The 18,222-nt window shown below is 44.6% G+C and overlaps 1 protein-coding gene across 4 annotated transcripts in view; it reads left to right on the forward strand.

Annotated features, from left to right (window-relative positions):
* Window positions 1-12,073, forward strand: part of ABITRAM (actin binding transcription modulator) — a 42,289-nt gene extending 30,216 nt beyond the window's left edge. For all 4 annotated transcript variants that reach the window (XM_030204880.1, XM_030204898.1, XM_030204884.1 and 1 more), the window contains exons 5-7: window positions 6,598-6,674; window positions 11,477-11,546; window positions 11,654-12,073. In XM_030204880.1, the coding sequence (XP_030060740.1) occupies window positions 6,598-6,674; window positions 11,477-11,546; window positions 11,654-11,791 (285 nt within the window). In that variant the 3' untranslated portion in view covers window positions 11,792-12,073. The remainder of the gene's footprint in view (window positions 1-6,597; window positions 6,675-11,476; window positions 11,547-11,653) is intronic.
* Window positions 12,074-18,222: the final 6,149 nt, after the last annotated feature.

An 18,222-nucleotide genomic window follows, 5' to 3' on the forward strand; every position in this document is an offset into this window, starting at 1 on the left:
TCTGTCTCCAGCAGGTGGTAGAAGGCATCTCAGCAGCTCCTGGATTTGTCTCCTGGGCCTTTCTGGCCAGTTGAGCTTGGTGGTGGTGGTGGTGGTGGGGGGGGGGGGGGGTCTGGACTTTGTACCAGCTTTAGAGGCAAACTTCGTGTTCAGGGTCCCTGCCTCACCCCGTGGACCCCATTCTCCCTGCATGTGAGCTGATGTTGCCTTCCTCATCCAAAAAAAAAAAAAAATCCCTGTGCACAGCTGTTTATTTATTTTTTTAAGATGGAAACAGAGATACAGCTCTATTCAGGAGATACAGTCTGCAGCTGTTTGCAGTCTGAACCTATTCTTTCGCTTGCAGTCTTCCCTAAGAGCCTCCGCTGTGTGTGGGAAGAGTGCAGCGTGCTGCTGGTGAGTAGTTGTGGCTCCGTTTCGGGGGAAGCATGATTATGGCCATGGAAACCGTCAAATGGTGCTTGCGGTGCGGGGTACGCCGGTCGACTTTGGGGCTACATGTGGCCGGTTGCGCAGATGTTCTGTCTGGTTCCTGTGATGGGCTTTCTCTGGCGCAGTCCGATTCGTGCTCTGAGGTTCAGGTGCATGCACCATTTTTTTTAGCGCCTACTGACGCAGTTCCTGCCTCGAAGCCTGTGAATGCAGCTGGTTCTTCGCGGTTCGCCTTAGCCTTAAATGTAGCGCCTCTGGGGGGCTTTTCCCCAGCTGCAGAGTCGTCTTCTGCTCAGGCTGCTGCAGCTTCTGGTTCAGGGGATTTTTTTTCGCCAAAATTTGTCTTCATGCTTCATCTGTCGTTTTTATTGAAAAGGGCTTTGACTTCCCTCCTCTGGAGGTCCTTTCTCTGGATGGTGATATGGCCTTGCAGTATTCCGCAGAGGATCCTGTTTTAAAGAAGCAACATCCTAGTGCCACTTCAGAGGTGGGGTTGCTGGGGCTCTTCTCTGGCCCTCCGATGGCTACTGGGGGGGGGGGGTCCTTAAGTCCTTGGGTAGATTAGTTGGAGGATGGTGAGGTTCCCCAGGAAGAATCTGATGATCCTTCTGTGGTCAGTCTTTTTCATCAGGATGTGCTCCCTTCGCTCATCTCTCATGCCTTGGAGGTTCTAAACATTGAGGATCTTGAGGCACAAGTTGTGGCTACGGTCAATCCCAAAATGGAAAGCATGAGGAAGCTGTCTAAAACCTTCTTGGTACATGCTGCCATTCAGGGATCTCATTTCAGCCCAGTAGTCTGACCCCGAGGGGAGTTTGAAGGTGGTTAAGGCTGTCTTGTCTGTATCTGGTCACTGTGGATCATGCAGAGAAGCGGGTTCTCCCTAAGGTGGGCACCTTAGTCTCGGCGGTTACTAAGAGGACCACTCTCCCGGTTGAAGGGGGAGTGGCCTTGAAGGACATGCAGGATCGGCGTCCGGAAGCATGCCTTTGAGGTGTCTGCATTGGCCCTCCAGGTCTCTATTTGTAGTTCTTAAGCTGCCAGGGCTTGTCAGCTTGTTGCAACTGGCATTGAATCAGGCCCAAGGGGTTGGCTCCTTCTCTCACATAGTTGGGATTGGCTTACTTGGCTGATTCCCTTTATGATCTGGTGTGGGCTTCCGCCAAACAGGTGGCCTTGTCTCCTCTCAGTGTTTGTTGTGGCTTCGTCATTGGGTGGCAGATTTGGCGTCTAAGCAGATACTTAACGCGTCTTCATTTTCAGGGTCAACTTCTTTTCATAGAGGACCTGGAAAAGATTGTTAAAGATTTGGGCGATTCAGAGTCTTCCTGAAGATAAGCCCAAGCCTGTGTCGTGGGGCGGGGTTGTGTGTGTTTCTACCAGACCTTGCCTCCTTGAGGCAAGGCGTTATTGTCTGGGCCCACACATCGGGAACCTTCCAGCATCCTCGCTTTCAGCAGCGCTCTTCCTTTTGAGGTGATAAGAGACCTTCGGGCACTGCAGCACAGCAAGAGTCTGGTCCTCGTCCATCCCAATGATGGGGCACTGGTCTGCTCCTCAGAGCTAAGGATAGAGGGTCGGCTGACCCTCTTCTACGAGGAGAGGGCCAATATCACTTCAAACCACTGGGTCTTAGATACCATCAGAGAAGGTTACAGAATAGAATTTTCCTCACCCATCGGTAAAGTGTTCCTGGAGTCCAGGTGCACCACTGCTTCCAAGCGAGTGGTGGGCAAGGCAATGCTGCAGTTGCTACTAGATCTAGGGGCAGTGGTGCCCGTGCCCCCTTCCAAGGTCTGTGCTGGACACGACTCCATTTTGTGGTACCTTGAAAGAGGGCTCCTTCCGTCCAATCCTAAATCTGCAGAAGCTGAACCAGTGTCTCACGGCATTTCCGCATTGAGACTTTGTGGCTCGTGGTGGCAGTTGTGCAGCTGTGGGAGTTTCTCACTGCCCTAGACCTCAAGGAGGCCTATCTGCATATTTCTATTTGGTCTCCTCATCAGCAGTTTCTCCGCTTTGCCATTTTAGGTTGTCATTTCCAATTTCAGACTTTGCCATTTGGCCTCGCTACTGCTCCCCACACCTTTTCCAAGGTCATGGCAGTCGTGGCAGTGTATGTGCAGAAAGAGGGCATCAGATTACATCTTGACAACTGGGTGATCCAAGCAAATTTAGCGTAGGAGAGTCAAAAGGTTATTTCTCAGGTCATTTCACTCCCAGAATCCTTGGGCTGGGTGGTCAGCCTTCAAAAAAGCCATCTAGTCCCATCCCAGGTCCTGGATTACCTGGGTGTCCAATTCAACACATTGCTGGGTCGGGTGTTTTTGCCCAAGGACAGGAGAGTGAAGCTTCAGGCTCAGGTATGTGAGCTGCTGGGGTTGCCAAGCCCTCGAGTCTGGGATTACCTTGGAGGTGATGCAGTGGGTGAGAGCACACATGCGACCGCTGCAGTTTACACTTTTGTGCCGGTGGTCTCCGGTGTTCCAGGAGTATCTGTGTCGTCGTACATGGCTACCCAAGGCTCGACAGAGCATGAGCTGGTGGCTTTGTGACTCTGCCTTGCAGAAGGAGATGCTCTTGGCGCTCCCACAATGGGCGGTAGTGGTTACGGATGCCAGCTTGTCAGGCTGGAGAGCCCATTGTCCCCACAATCATGCTCAGGGGCAGTGGACAGCAGTGGAGGCAGTGTAGCTGGTCAACCGGCTAGAGTGCCAGGAGGTGCAGAATGCTTTATGAGCTTTTCAGGAATCGTTGAGAGACACGGTGGTCTGGGTTCTGTTGGACAACACGACAGTAGTGTAGTGTACATCAACCACCAGGGCAGTACTCTGAGTTAGGCCCTGGCAGTCGAGATGACTCGTGGAGTGGGCCGAGCTTCATGTCCTCGGTCTTGTGGTGGCTCACATCATAGGTCATTGCAACGTACAAGTAGACTTTCTTAGTCATCATCTCCTGGACTTGGCCGAGTGGGAGCTCGATTTGGCGGTGTTTCACCAGATTTGTCTCAGGTGGGGCACTCCGGAGGTGGATCTCATGGCATCCCATATGAACTCCAAAGTTCCCATGTTCTTCAGTCATCGGAGAGAGAACGGCTCTGCAGGACTGGACAATCTGCTGCAAACTTGGCTGGAGGCGGTTCTTCTTTACGTCTTTCCTTCCTGACCACTGATCAGATGGGTGATCTTCAGGATCGTACGCTACAGGGGACAGATCATTCTGGTTGCTCCAGATTGACTGTGGCATCCCTGGTATGCAGACCTGGTGCGGCTGCTGGTGGTGCCTCCGTTCCACCTTTCAGTCAGTGCCAGTCTCCTCCACCAGGGCCCAGTGCAGATGGAGGATCCCTCCCGCTTTGGTCTCGTGGCCTGGCTCTTGAATGGTCACGTTTGAGGAAGAAGGACTATTTGGACGTGGTGATAGCTATCTTGCTGCGAGCCCTTAAGCGGTCCACCTTGACCGTGTATGCTCAGGTGTGGAGGACCTTTGAGGCATAGAGTGCGGCCCACGCTTGGTAGCCATTCTAGTCTTTCATGTTTCAGCTGTTGGCCTTTTTGCAGAAAGGGTTACAGAAGGGCCTTGCTTGTAATTCACTTCAAGTGCAGGTGGCTGCTTTGGCTTGCTACCGAGGAAGGGTGTCAGGCTGTTCTCTGGCTTCGCACCCTGATGTGGTGCAGTTCTTGAGGGGAGTTCTTCACCTTCATCTTCCGCTTCGGCAGTCTTGTCAACCCTGGAACCTCAATGTTGTTCTCTGTGCCTGCAGACTGCGGACGGCTTCTGCCAAGGACCTTACCCTTAAACCATTGTTTTTGGTAGCCATCTCTTCTGCATACAGGGTGTCTGAAATTCAGGCGTTTTCATGCCAGGATCCTTTACTGTTTTTCTCTGAGTCGGGCATGACTTTGCATACAGTTCCTTCTTTCTGCTGAAGGTGGTTTCAGCATCTCTTCCTTCCGTCCTTTCGGAAGGAGGATTATCCGGTTGAGTTCGCAGCTTTTGGCTTTTGGATGTTTGGAGAGTTCTCTTCCGTTATTTGCAGATGTCGAATGATTTCTGCGGATCATCTCTTTGTCCTGCTCACTGGCCCTTGGTTGGGAGATGTGGTGTCCACGGTGACGATTTCCCAGTGCATTAAGGAGGCGATTGCTTCCGGGTATATTGTGCAGGGTTGCACCCTTCCTGGGGTGTTGAAGGCACATTCCATGAGGATACATCGACTTTGTGGGCCAAAACAGGTGTTTTTTTTTTCTCTGGATGACATTTGTAGAGCGGCTACTTGGGCCTCTCTGCATACCTCATTATCTGGTAGATGTGGCTGCTAAATGGGATGCTTCCTTTGGAGCGGTGGTTCTGTCTTGGGAGTGCTTTGGTACATCCCACCAGTTCTTGGATTCATCTGTTGCGTAGGCTAAGGAAGGTAAAATTATGCCTTACCTGTTGATAATTTTCTTTCCCTTAATAGCAGCAGATAAATCCAAGATCCTGCCCTTTGCCTGCTGCTGTTTGTTTTGTTTGTTTCTTTGTTTCTTAGCCTCTGTGTCTGTCTTCTCATATAAAAAGAAGATACATTGTAGGGAAAAACAGAAGAGAAGGCCTTTAAACCTGTTCTTGGTTTGTCAAAATGACTAGTTTCTGTTATATTAAGTGGGTGAGGAAGACTCCCGGTTTTCTCGTCTGATTATGCTTTATGATGGGTCATATACTAAGTGAAGGTCTGATATCACTGCCTTCAGCTTTGTAATCTCTATCTCCACCTGCTAGTCGATGGACACAACCCACCAATTCCTTGGATTCATCTGCTTCTACTAAAGGAAAGAAAATTATCAGCAGGTAAGGCATAATTTTACCATATTTATTTCCATAATTCAATCTAAGATTGCTTAGTCAATCACAGCAAAAAAAAAAATCCCATAATACATAAAATCAAACTTCATAACAGTAATATTTACAATAATGAAAAAAAACAGCAAACACACAGTTTGAAAGCTTGAGGAATAAAGAGCTTTTACTGTATTCTTGAGAAATTTAGACTTCAAAATCCCATCAGCAAACCAGGGTAATCTTATCTATGCCTCATTATCATCCTTGCCATAGCACTCTGCTTCATGGAAGTACAGTAGACAGACTCTGGCTGTGCTGAAGTTACTTTAGAGGATAGAGCCAGTGTTATATATGTCCCTGGTGTGGAAGGAACTCTAAATTCAGGGTGAGCTTGTACAGTGTTCAAATTTAAAAAGAAAAGGTGTGGAGAAAGCGTGCAAGTGAGACTGAGGAGTGATAAATAGTAGTAGTAGTGATGTTTAAAATCTGTGAATGTTCTGGCTAGTTGAAAGTTTGTGCTGAGCATGTACATTGAGAGGAGGGCATGACAATTACCAGGAGACCTGGAGAGAGTTAAAATCCATTTGGTTGGCTGATGGCTCAAGCAGTAGGTGTGTGGAAAGAGCTGATGACTGAAATTCCGATTGCATTTTGAAAAAAAAAATGACAAAACAGGAGTGTGTGGGGGTACTGAGAAATACTGATTCCTGACAGAAAAAAAAATTCTTTGGATAGAAAGGGTGAGGGATTTGTGAAAATATTTTTCAAAAACATTTTGCTTCAATGAACTTGCCAAAGTTTAGTGTGAGAGAGTGGAGTGGTGAATGAAACAGAATTGAAGAATTATCAGTGAGGGATAAATATATAATCCTCACATACTGAAATCTGCTGCCAGAATGAAACAGTGTTCTTGACTGATGTGGAAATCTGTGAAGCTGTGGGTTTGGGAAAGGCATGGGAGATGCTGGAGGGGAGTGAGAAAAAGAGGGAGCAGTGTTGGATGTGAATGAGGGAAGCAATGAGGGATGTGGATGAGGGAGCAATGTTGGATGGAGAGAGGGAAGGAGCAATGTGAGACCTAGCCTCAATAGGCTATCTTTAGTCCTAAAACCACCCTCAACTTATACACGAGTATATATGGTAACTTCTTCCTAACCTAAATAATCTTCCTGCATCCTAAGTAATACTGAATTTTGTTGTTGTTGATGAAGATTTGTAGCTGCAGTAAATATTAATAAACAGCACTGAGGAAATTTGGTTTGTTATGACAGATATTAGATGGATACCATAAAACTCATGGAAATTTGCATGAATGCAAATAAAACATTTTTACTTTAAACCCAGGGTGCTCAGTTTCTAACAGAACTTGCTCCATTGTGTCGGATTTCTTGTTCTGATGGAGAGGAATATACCATATATAGGTGAGTGTTTGGCATTACAGTACTGTTCCAGATTGTTTTTTGACTGCATGCTAGGTAGCCCTTCTACCTGATGCTGGGAGTTTCAAAAAATTATTTCCCATGACTGCAATCCTGTTAGCCATCTATTGATCCCTGGGGACAAAGACTCATTTTTGCCCTCAGCGAATAAAGCTGTGTAGTTATTTCCTTTCTTTTCAGTTTTAATCCCTTTATCTGTGTTCTAGCATTCATGTTGTCCCTCCTGCAATGCCCAGTTTATTTTATAGGGAGTGGTTATTGAAGAGACTGCAATCAAATGATATGTTAATGTTGTGTCTGGGAAAAAACATTTTCCCCTAGCCCCATAAACATTTTGCAATAACAACTGCAAACCTGCACTGAATTAATAAAAATTTTACATGCACAAAGTGACATCTATTTCAAACAATATTGTGTGGTTTTGTAGAAATCCACCTTAACTTTACGGAGATGTCAAACTTTCAATAATACTACTCAAAGGTTAGTTTCCAACACAGTTGTTTAAAAGTCCTGGTGGAAACTGAGGGGTCTTTTTACCAATCTGCAGGAAAAAGGGCCCTGTGCTAGCGGTGTGGGCTATTTTTCCCGCACGCCAGGGCACTTTCTACCGCAGCAGGTAAAAAAAAGCCCACAGCACACATGGCGATAAGGGCTCCCATGCTAACCTGGCGGTAACCGAGCTGCCCAATTACCGCCGGGTTATTTCCACACAAGCCATTTCCGGGGTGGTTTTCTTTTTCCCCTGGAAATGGTGCGCGCTCGGGGCGGGACTACCACTGGTGGCTACGTTGGGCCGGCGGCAGTCCTGGTTGAGCAAGTGGTAAGCCCGTGTTGGGCTTACCATCTCTCTGTAAAAGGGCCCCTGAGATTTGTGACAGCAGTTTGTAAAAAATTAAAAATCTCTTACACGGGATGAGGGATTCCTATTGTAATTTGGCATCGGTAATGCAAAATAGATGCCACTTTGTGCACTTAATGAATTTGGTGTAAGTTTGAGGTTGTTATTGCAAAATATTTAGGGGCTTAGGGGTCCTTTTACTAAGGAACGCTGAAAAATGTAGGCATGAGTTTTGGGCACGCGCAGAATCATTTTTCAGCGTACCTGTAAAAAAGGCCTTTTTAAAAATTTTTGCCAAAAATGGACATGCGGCAAAATGAAAATTCCTGCGCATCCATTTTGGGTTTGAGACCCTACTGCCAGCCATTGACCTAGCGGTAAAGTCTCACGCGGTAACTGGGCAGTAATGACCTACACGTGCCAAATGCCACTTGGTGCGCATCCGACACGCGTGGCAGAAAATAAAAATGATTTTTCGGCCATGCGGCAAAAATGAAATTACCGCAAGAGCCGTGTGGTAACTCCATTTTGGCGTGCGTTGGGTGTGCGTAGACACTTACACAGCTTAGTAAAAGGGCCCCTTACTTTTGCTGGTCACAGTATCTATCTATCTATACAGTTTGAATAAGGCATGTGTAAACTTAACCATGCTCTTTAGGGTGTCTCCTGAGAGAATCCGTTCCCATGTGTTTGTCTTAGCTCTCAGTATAAAGTGATGCATGTGGGAAGGAGGAACCCGAATTACAGCTATGTTATGCAAGGTACCGCTTTAGGAGTTACGGACCAAGAAAGGGATCTGGGAGTCATTGTGGATAGGATGTTGAAATCTTCAGCTCAATGTGCTGTGGCGGCTAAGAAGGCGAACAGAATGTTGAGTATTATTAGAAAAGGGATGGAAAACAAACATGAGGATGTTATAATGCCGTTATATCGCTCCATGGTGCGACCGCACCTGGAGTATTGTGTTCAGTTCTGGTCGCCTCATCTCAAAAAAGATATAAAGGAATTGGAGAAGGTGCAGAGAAGGGCGACAAAAATGATAAGAGGGATGGGACGACTACCCTATGAGGAGAGGTTAAGATGGCTAGGACTCTTTAGCCTAGAGAAAAGGCGGCTGAGGGGTGATGATAGAGGTCTACAAAATAATGAGTGGGGTAGAGCGGATGGATATGAAGTGTTTGTTTACACTTTCTAACAATAATAGAACCAGGGGACACAAAATGAAATTAGAATGTGGTAGGTTTAAAACAAATCGGAGAAAGTTTTTCTTTACTCAGCGCATAGTTAGACTCTGGAACTCATTGCTGGAGAAGGTAGTGATGGCAGCTGGCCTTGCTGAGTTTAAAAGGGGTCTGGATAGATTCCTGAAGGAAAAGTTCATTGATTGATATTAAATTTGTGGTTTTTGCCAGGTTCTTGGGGCCTGGATTGGCCGCTGTCGGAGACAAGAGTGCTGGGCTTGATGGACCTTTGGTCTTTTACCAGCGTGGCGGTGCTTATGTACTTATGCACTTATGTAGGAATGCAAGTAGATACCATTTAAGGTGATCTTACTCATGTGGATAGTAGGGGATAGACTTGAAATTGTTAACTTCTGTAGTACTGAAGAATTTTATTGCATTACTAGCTTCAGCTAGATTTGAATTTGTGACTTGGGAAGTAAGTGTCTTTACACTAGTGAGCTTTACTGATTTTTCAAGTGAGGGCTAACTCTGGCAAAAACACTTCAGTGTGAGAGGCAGGACCAGTGCCAGACAGAGGCCAGCACCTTGGACAAGAAAGGGTTTCCTTCCAATGATGTGGCCAAGCCAGCTGGTCAGGCATCTCACTCATATTACTTAAAAGGAAGAGCTTTACTGTTTTTTCAAGTGAGGGCTAACTCTGGCAAAAACACTTCAGTGTGAGAGGCAGGACCAGTGCCAGACAGAGGCCAGCACCTTGGACAAGAAAGGGTTTCCTTCCAATGATGTGGCCAAGCCAGCTGGTCAGGCATCTCACTCATATTACTTAAAAGGAAATCTTTCCCCCTCTCAGCTCCTCTCCCAATACATACTTTCTCAGTCCCCAACTGCATCTCCTACCAGTAATTTCTTCACTACCATCTTTTCCCAGGCTCCAAGCTACCTATCTCCCCAGTTTGTTTGTCCCCATCTCAACCGCCTGCTGCAACCAGGAAAGGCAGGCCCAGGCTGCATAGGAACTGCAAATAGCCGCCCGTAAGGAAAGGCCCGAGATATCAAAGGACCGCTTCAGCGCGGATTCCAGCCGCCGGTCCTGCATATCTTTCAAAGCGACCCCTCCCTCCACCGGGAGAGTAGTCTTTTTAGTCAAAGCCGTGACTAAAGCATCCACTTTAGGCATCCCAAAGAGGGTCAACTGACTTTCTCTCAGGGGGTAAAGGTGACACATAGCACTGGCCACCTTCGAGGGACCCTCAGGGTCAGACCATTGAGCTGAAATAAGCTCTTGGATGGAAGCATGCACGGGAAAAGCCCAAGAAGGCTTCTTAGTGCTTGCCATCCTAGAATTAATAGAAGAGGCAGCGCCCTGGTCAGGATCTTCAATACAAAGGACCTGTAAGGCATCAGAAATGAGAGCTGGCAGCTCATCGCGGTGGAAAATCCGAACCACTTTAGGGTCATCCAACTCCAGTAGCAAGCAGCCAGACCCCTCAGACTCCCCGAAACTAGACCACGGGGGAGAACAGAGTGAAGAGTCCCCCTCAGACGGGGTATTCACTCGTCTACGCTTAGCGTCAGCCAAAAGCTCGGGGGAAGAAATAAAGTGTCCACCAGACACTGGGCTAATAAAGAACCGGAGGCAACCCAGACCGACAGGAATTGTCAGGAGCCTCAGGCAGTGCTCTTTTTAACATAAAAGCCTTATCCATCAGCAGCACAAATTCAGGGGAGAAAAACTCACCCTGTACATCTGCCCCCACATTGGGGGAAGCGGAGGCAAAAGCTCCTCTAGAAACCTCGAAACGAGGCATCCCCCTGCACTCAGACCCCTCCGCAACCTCGAGGGTTGAGTCACGTGGCGCCTCCAAGATGGCGGCCGCTGCCAACTCTGGCAGGCAGGAAGAATCACCGCCCGCCATGCTCATGCCAGCATTAGCATCTAGGCAGCATGTTCTGCAAAGCCCCGCTGCTGATCTGTGTTTCCCACAGTGGGAGCAGCGCTTAACCCCTTCAGCAGCCATCAAATACAGAAAACAAAACTTACCCCGCACAGAGCACTGTCAGTGGGAACCTCCCTGGAGGAGCTGGGCACCACTCTCACCTCAGGAGACCGAGTCAAACGAGCTGCGGTCAAGCTGCACCGAACCATGAGCTCAGGAGAAAGCCTCTCTCTGTTTTTGGGTTTTTTTTTACTGTGAGGAAAGTTAAAGGCAGGCAGCCATAGAGGAACTCCGGGAGGAGGGGGAATGGGGTAAAGCAGGGACAGGGAAAACCAAGTATGCCTTTAAAGTGGGCACCACCAGCCACAACACCCATCAGTTAATGGATTCATCTGCTGTGACTAAAGGAAAGAAAATTATCAAGGTAAGAACCTAATTTTCCTGTATGGGCTCATTGAGATTCATATAGTACAGCTATTCAAGAGTCAGTCCCAGTTGGAAGCTCGAGAGAAGTATTTGTGAAGGAAGTCAGAAAGCCACCTTTAAGGTCATTTGGAGATACCACTGGCTTTTGGGCCTTATAATATGTAAACTGTTCTAGTTATACCACAGAAAGGAGGTCTATCAAATATATGACCCTTATCCTTACAGTGAACAATCTTTCTTTAGATTGTAACCATTCAAGCCCTGCTTTCCAAAAACTGACTGATTTAGTCATATTACCCAATTTTTATTATGCATGCAGTACCACTGTCTGAATTTGTACACAAACCACTGTAAAGTTCTTTCTAGGAACTCAACTGAATTTTTCTATTTTATATTCAGCTGTATAAGAGGTCGATTATTAGAAGTAAATGAAAATATTCTTCATAATCCAGTTCTTCTGCAAGAAAAGGTAAGGATGCATTGCATAGTGGACCTTTATGCAATCTGTAGCAATTAAAAAAAAAAAAATATATATATATGTATATACACATACACATATACGCTTTGTTTTTGCAGCCATCTACTGAGGGATACATTGCAGTTCTGTTACCCAAATTTGAAGAAAGTAAGAGCATAACACAAGGATTGATGAGCCACACAGAATATGAAGAAATTCTGCAGAACAGATGTAATACTCCATCAGACACATCCTGAAAAACCCATGAACCAAGGCCTTATTTAATTAAGATTGTATTTTGTTTGTATGTAAACAGTAAGACTTGCCAGTATAGTATATAAAAATCTACCTCTGTTTCCAGTTACTTCTGCTTTTAAACAATGAATCGACATGTGGTCTTAAAAAGCTTATGAACCTTAGTGCCTGTTCAACTATCAGATTAAGTGTACAGTATCTTATTTTGTAACCTTAAAACACAGGCTGATTTTGTATTTCTGATGAAATATGAATGGATAAAAAAATATATATATTACTAAAAGAAAATGTTGCTTGAGCTGTTTTTGTTCATCATGGCTAGTATTTAAGTATATGTTAAATGATTATATATAATGGAAAAGATTTATGTCTTCTCTGATTTAACATTTTCTTTCCTTTTAGTCCTACCAGACCAGTCCAGACAAATGGGTTCTGTCCCTCTACTAGCGGATAGAGACAAAGGAAGAAAATAGTTCTTGTGACTTGCCTTTTAAGGGTATTATGCAGCATAGAATGTTCAGTATTTCGAATAGCCAAGTAATGGTGCTCAAGATCTGCCTGATGGCTAGTATTAGAACTTCGAGCCCAAGTGACTCAATCAGGTCATAACCAGCTAGTGAAGCATATAGAGGCGTATTTTCAAAGCACTTAGACTTAGAAAGTTACTTGAAGGGGCATTTTCGATATGACATCTAAGTTGGACTTTGGATGTTTTGCACTAAATGTCCCAAATCTGTATAGCAAATGTAACCATTTTTGAAAAAAGAAAAATGTCTTTTTTTTTTTTCCAAAATACCATTTCAAGCAAGGTTTTGTGCTTTGTGGATTTTTTTTTTAGGCCATTTAAAAAAAAAACCAAAAAAAAAACACACACGTTAAAAATGTACAAAATCAAGTCATTGGAATGTAGGAGGGGCTAGCATTTTTAGCAGACTTGTCCTCCAGGCATCCCTGGAGAGCAATGGGGCATCCTAGGGGGCACTGCTATAGACTTCATATAAATGCTCCCAGGTACACATCTCACTATTGCTCCCTTATCTTGTCTGCTGAGCCTTCCAAAACCCAATGCACAGCACTATAATAGCTCTTATGGGTAAAGGGGGCACCTATATGTGGGTACAGGGGGTTTTTAGTCAGTTTTGGAGGGCTCACAGTTTCCACCACAAGTGTAACAGGTAGGGGGAAGTATGGCCCTGGATCCACCTGTGTACAGTGCACTGCACCCACCACTAGACTACTCCAGGGACTTGCATGCTGCTCTAATGGACCTGGCTATAACATCTGAGGCTGTCATTGAGGCTGGTGAGTACTATTTTGTATTCACATTTTTTACGGGTGGGAGGGGGTAAGTGACTATTGGGGGAGTAAGGGGGTTATCCCTGAATCCCTGCAGTGGTCGTTTAGGGCACCTTCTTTTGTCTTATTCATTATAAAAACAGTTCTAGACCAAAGTGTTGAAATTTTGCTCTAGACATTTTAGTTTTCTTACATTATGGCTGTAAAATGTCCAAGTGTTAGGCACGCCTTAATCCCACCGTTGAAATGCCTCTGACACATCCCCCTTGTGATTTGGACACACTGCAGACAAATTGCATAGATAAACATCTGCAAATTAGGTTTTGAAAATAGTGATTTTTGACGTTTTGAGAAGAAATTCATCCAAATGCTGCTTTGACACATTTTAAATGTTTTTCTCTTTCTCTTTTGAACATGAGTTCCATAGAAACCTATGACACTTACACTTAAAGTGCTTTGAAAATGAGCCCCATGCTCTGCTGAAATGCAGATATTTAACTGAATCGGGAGATGTGTAACGAACAATAGGTTAGGAAAACTTAAAAGTAGAATTAGCAATATCTGAAAAATATAGCTTGTAAGCAAAATAAAATTAATCAACCAGAGAGGCATTCTAGACTGGTCTAATAGGACTAAGAAAGTTATCAGGTAAGACATAACTAAAAGATATAAAAACTCAAAAATGAGAGGAGAATTTTGCAAAGAAAGGCCTCATTAATCTCCCCAGTCTAGTAAACTGACAGAGATTGATAAACTGGAATAGCCTTAGAGGTCCTTGCCAGCGGTACCTAGTAGAGAGAACCAAGAGCAATCAGAAGGGCTCTGGAAAGACAAAGTATGGAAGAGGAGAAGGATGTGAATCCCATAGTAAAAAGGAGTAATAGAAAATAGCATTGAAAGACCATGGCAGAGATGCGCAGACCAAGAAACAACCCAACTGCTGTTTTCCTTACAAAGAATCTTTGAAGGCAACAGCCTAAGACTAAAGCACATTTATGAAGGGAATATTGGTACTGCAATGGAAGTCCTGGAGAATTTGAATATCCAGAGAAGGAAATATAGGAAGTCAGGGGCTGAAAAACCCATGTGCATCCCTATTTATATCTATGACAACTAAGGAAAATTAAGAAGCACCCTTCACTGAGAGTAAAGAAGGGAGACCAAGTATGGAGGATTTTATGCCGCTGTATAGTAAGTTTTCTAAATCTTGCTGTGAGTTGGATAGTAGTCCAAAAGCTGTTCTGGTGACAGCTTCCCCAACATTTAAGGTGTGGCTTTATACGGTAATTATAGATCATTTAAAGATTGGGTTGATTCCTAAAGTTTTGGGAGTTATTCTAATTAAACCTATTCTTAAAAATTCTTTCTTAGATTCTTATGATTCATAATTTTTATTAATTTTTATATACTTATTACAGAAGTTATCATACTGCAAAAGTGTAATACAGCCATTAAATACAACAAATCATCTAAATAAAGACAAATATTGGCTTCCTTAGACCTCAATAGTGGGGAGGCAGGAAATAGTGAAGATATACAAAATCAAAACATATTAGTGAAACTTTTATGGTACCGTCAGTCCCATTTATAATTCTAATTCTATCGTTGTTTAGTGTCTAGAAAAGTCTGAAGCTGTTCAGGCATATAATATATGTATTTAGCTTGATTCAACCTGATGACACATTTACATGGGTAAGCCAGGAGGAAAGAGCCTCCCATTTCCAATACTTTAGACCTCATAGATAGAAACTTTTTACGTTTTTCTTGTGTGGATTTAGTCACATCCGGATAAAGCCAAATCTTTTGACCTGCAAATTCTCGATTAGTAGATTTAAAGTAAAGACGCATACCTGCATTTAAATCCTGTTGAAATACAAAGGAAATTATCAATGTCCCCCTTTCTGGTGATTCCTCAATTGTTTGCTCCAAAATGGCTGTGACATTTTGTAGGTCAATAGAATGTTCTGTCCCAACTTTTTTCATCGTGCTTGGAATATAATGTCTTTTACCACAAAATTCTTTCTTAGATTCTATGGTAACAGGTAATTATAGACCTATTGCCATTATCCCAGTGTTTAGTAAGATCATGGAAGGTTTGGTGGCAAAGCAGTTGGAGGATTATTTGGATCGACATAATGTGCTTTTGAAAACACAGTCTGGTTTCAGACAGGGTTTTAGTACTGAAATGTTGTTGAATTCACTGTTAGCTCAAGCAGGGTTTTTTTTGTTTTTTTAAATCTCAAGGCTACCAAGTCATTTTATTACAATTTGATTTGTTTTCCACTTTTGACTTAGTGGGCCATGTTATTTTATTGGATATTTTGGGAAATGTAGGTATTGTAAGAGATGTAATATAATGGTTTTATTTTTATTTTTTTTTAAGAAAACAGGGTTTATAGAGTCTTTAAAGAGCAAGTAAAATCTCAGCCTTGGAGCTCGTCCGCTGTCCTGTTTAATGTTTTGATGACAACACTTGGAGAATTTTTTTTTTCAAAAAATTGTGCTTATCTGTATGCAGATGATATATTCTATTTCCATTAGCAAAAACAGTTGAAGATAATATTAGTGAAATAGCTACTTATTTGGAGACTATGGAACAGTGGGCTTTGTGTTATGTGGTTATAAGCTTAAACTCAATACTGAGAAAACTAAGGTTCTGTGTTTATCACCCCCAACTAGGGTTCCTTCAAATTCAACTTTGAAAATTCAGGGTTTGGACTTTTCTTTGAGACCTTTATTAAAGGTATTTGGGATTCTATTGGACCTTCATTTAACTATGAAGACTCAAATTACACAGTTAACCTGAAAAACAACTTCCTAGTTAAGACAGCTCCAACATATTAAATGTTTGATGAGTAAAATCTATTTTCAGGTGGTGGTTCAGGCGCTGGTGCTGTCTCAGATAGATTATTGCAATGCACTTTATATTGGATGTTCTCAAGTCATCTTTGAGACGTCTGCAAATTTTGCAGAACACTTTAGCTAAACTAATTTGTGGAAGACACAAATTTGATCTTGTCACTCCTTTATTGAGATCTTTCATTGACTTCCTATTGAAGCATGGTGTAAATTTATGCTTTGTATTTTTATCCACAATTATTTTATGGTTTTCTTCCAGATTAAACTATTGTTCCTACAGTGAAGAGCTCCACCAAATATTCTGTTAGATTGGAGATAAGTTACATACTACAGTTTCCTTCTGTAAAACATATGAGGTATACCAGGGGCGTAGCCAGACCTCATGGTGGGAGGGGGCCAGAGCCTGAGGTTGGGGGCATATTTTGAGTACCGCTCCGCCTCCTCACCGCCTCGTCGGTCCCCCCCCCCTGCAAAAACATACCTTTGCTGGCAGGGATCCCCAACCCCTGCCAGCCGAAGCCTTCAGTGCCGGACTCCGGCGCAGCCGCGTTCACTGCCCTGCTCTTTTCTTCTCCTGTGCATGCTGGCGCTCCTCAGTTTCACATAAAGGAGCGTCAGTGTGCACAAGAGGAGCAAGAAGAAAGAAAAGCAGGGCAGCGAACGCGGCTGCGCCGGAGACTGGCGCTGAAGAAGGCTTCAGCTGGCGGGGGTTGGGGACTCCCGCCCGCCAAACCAGGGGCCCGGATGAAATTTGTGGGGGCCCAGGCCCCCATGGCCCCCTCTAGCTATGCCCCTGAGGTATGCGTCTCTTCATAGCTCCAGTTTTGTTTATTGCTCAGTGCAATGTTGGAACTCTTCCTTTGGAGCTGAGATTGGTAGAATCCTATTTACAGTTTCATAAGTTGTTAAAGGCTTACATATTTTCTATTTATGAATGTAATTTAGTTTACTTTGAGGCATATTTTAAAAGCACTTATACTTACAAAATTACGTGGAGGGGCATAATCGAACGGGCGCCCAAGTTCTTATGAGGGCGTCGTTGCAGGATGGCCCTGTAAAGGGGCGGGGCAACGCGTATTATCAAAACAAGATGGACGTCCATCTTTCGTTTCGATAATACAGTCGGGGACGCCCAAATCTCAACATTTAGGTCGACCTTAGAGATGGTTGGCCTTAGGGTGTTTTTCAGCAATAATGGAAACCAAAGACGTCCATCTCAAAAACAACCAAATCTAAGCCATTTGGTCATGGGTAGAGCCAGCAGTCATAGTGCACTGGTCCCCCTGACATGCCAGGACACCAACCGGGCACCCTAGGGGGCACTGCAGTGGACTTCATAAATTGCTCCCAGGTGCACAGCTCCCTTACCTTGGGTGCTGAGCCCCCCCAACCCCCACTCCCCACAACTGTACACCACTACCATAGCCCTTAGCGATGAAGGGGGGCACCTGCATGTGGGTACAGTGGGTTTGTGGTGGGTTTTGGAGGGCTCCCATTTACCACCACAAGTGTAACAGGTGGGGGGGGGGGGGGGATGGGCCTGGGTCCGCCTGCCTGAAGTGCACTGCACCCACTACAACTGCTCCAGGGACCTGTATACTGCTGCGATAGACCTCAGTATGGCATTTGAGGCTGGTAAAAAAGTATTTTTAACCTTTTTTTTATGGTGGGAGGGGGTTAGTGACCACTGGGGGGGAGTAAGAGGAAGTCATCCCCGATTCCCTCCGGTGGTCATTTGGTCAGTTCGGGCACCTTTTTGAGGCTCGGTCATGAAAACAAATGGCCCAAGTAAAGTCGTCCAAGTGCTCGTCAGGGACGCCCTTCTTATTTCCATTATCGGCCAAGGACGCCCATCTCCTAATCATGCCCCAGTCCCGCCTTCGCTACCCTGCCGACACAGCCCCGTGAACTTTGGTCGTCCCCGCGACGGAAAGCAGTTGAGGATGCCTACAAATCGCCTTTCGATTATGCCGATTTGGATGACCTTGCGAGGACGCCCATCTCCCGATTTGTGTCGAAAGATGGGTGTCCTTCTCTTTCGAAAATAAGCCTGATAGTAACCTATGGAACTTTGTAAGTCTAAGTGCTTTGAAAATGAGTCCCTAAATGTACTGATTTAGTTAATTACATTTGTTTAGATTTAATTTTGCATTTCTTAGTGATGGCCTTGTTTTGTTTAATCTAAATTTTAATCCACATTGATCTTTAGTTGGTAGATAGTGGAGTATAAATTCTGTTGTATTGCATAATAGCTACTGTCTGACCTGGTGTCAAAGAA

Source organism: Microcaecilia unicolor, chromosome 1, assembly GCF_901765095.1.
Source record: "Microcaecilia unicolor chromosome 1, aMicUni1.1, whole genome shotgun sequence".
Lineage (NCBI taxonomy): Eukaryota > Metazoa > Chordata > Amphibia > Gymnophiona > Siphonopidae > Microcaecilia > Microcaecilia unicolor.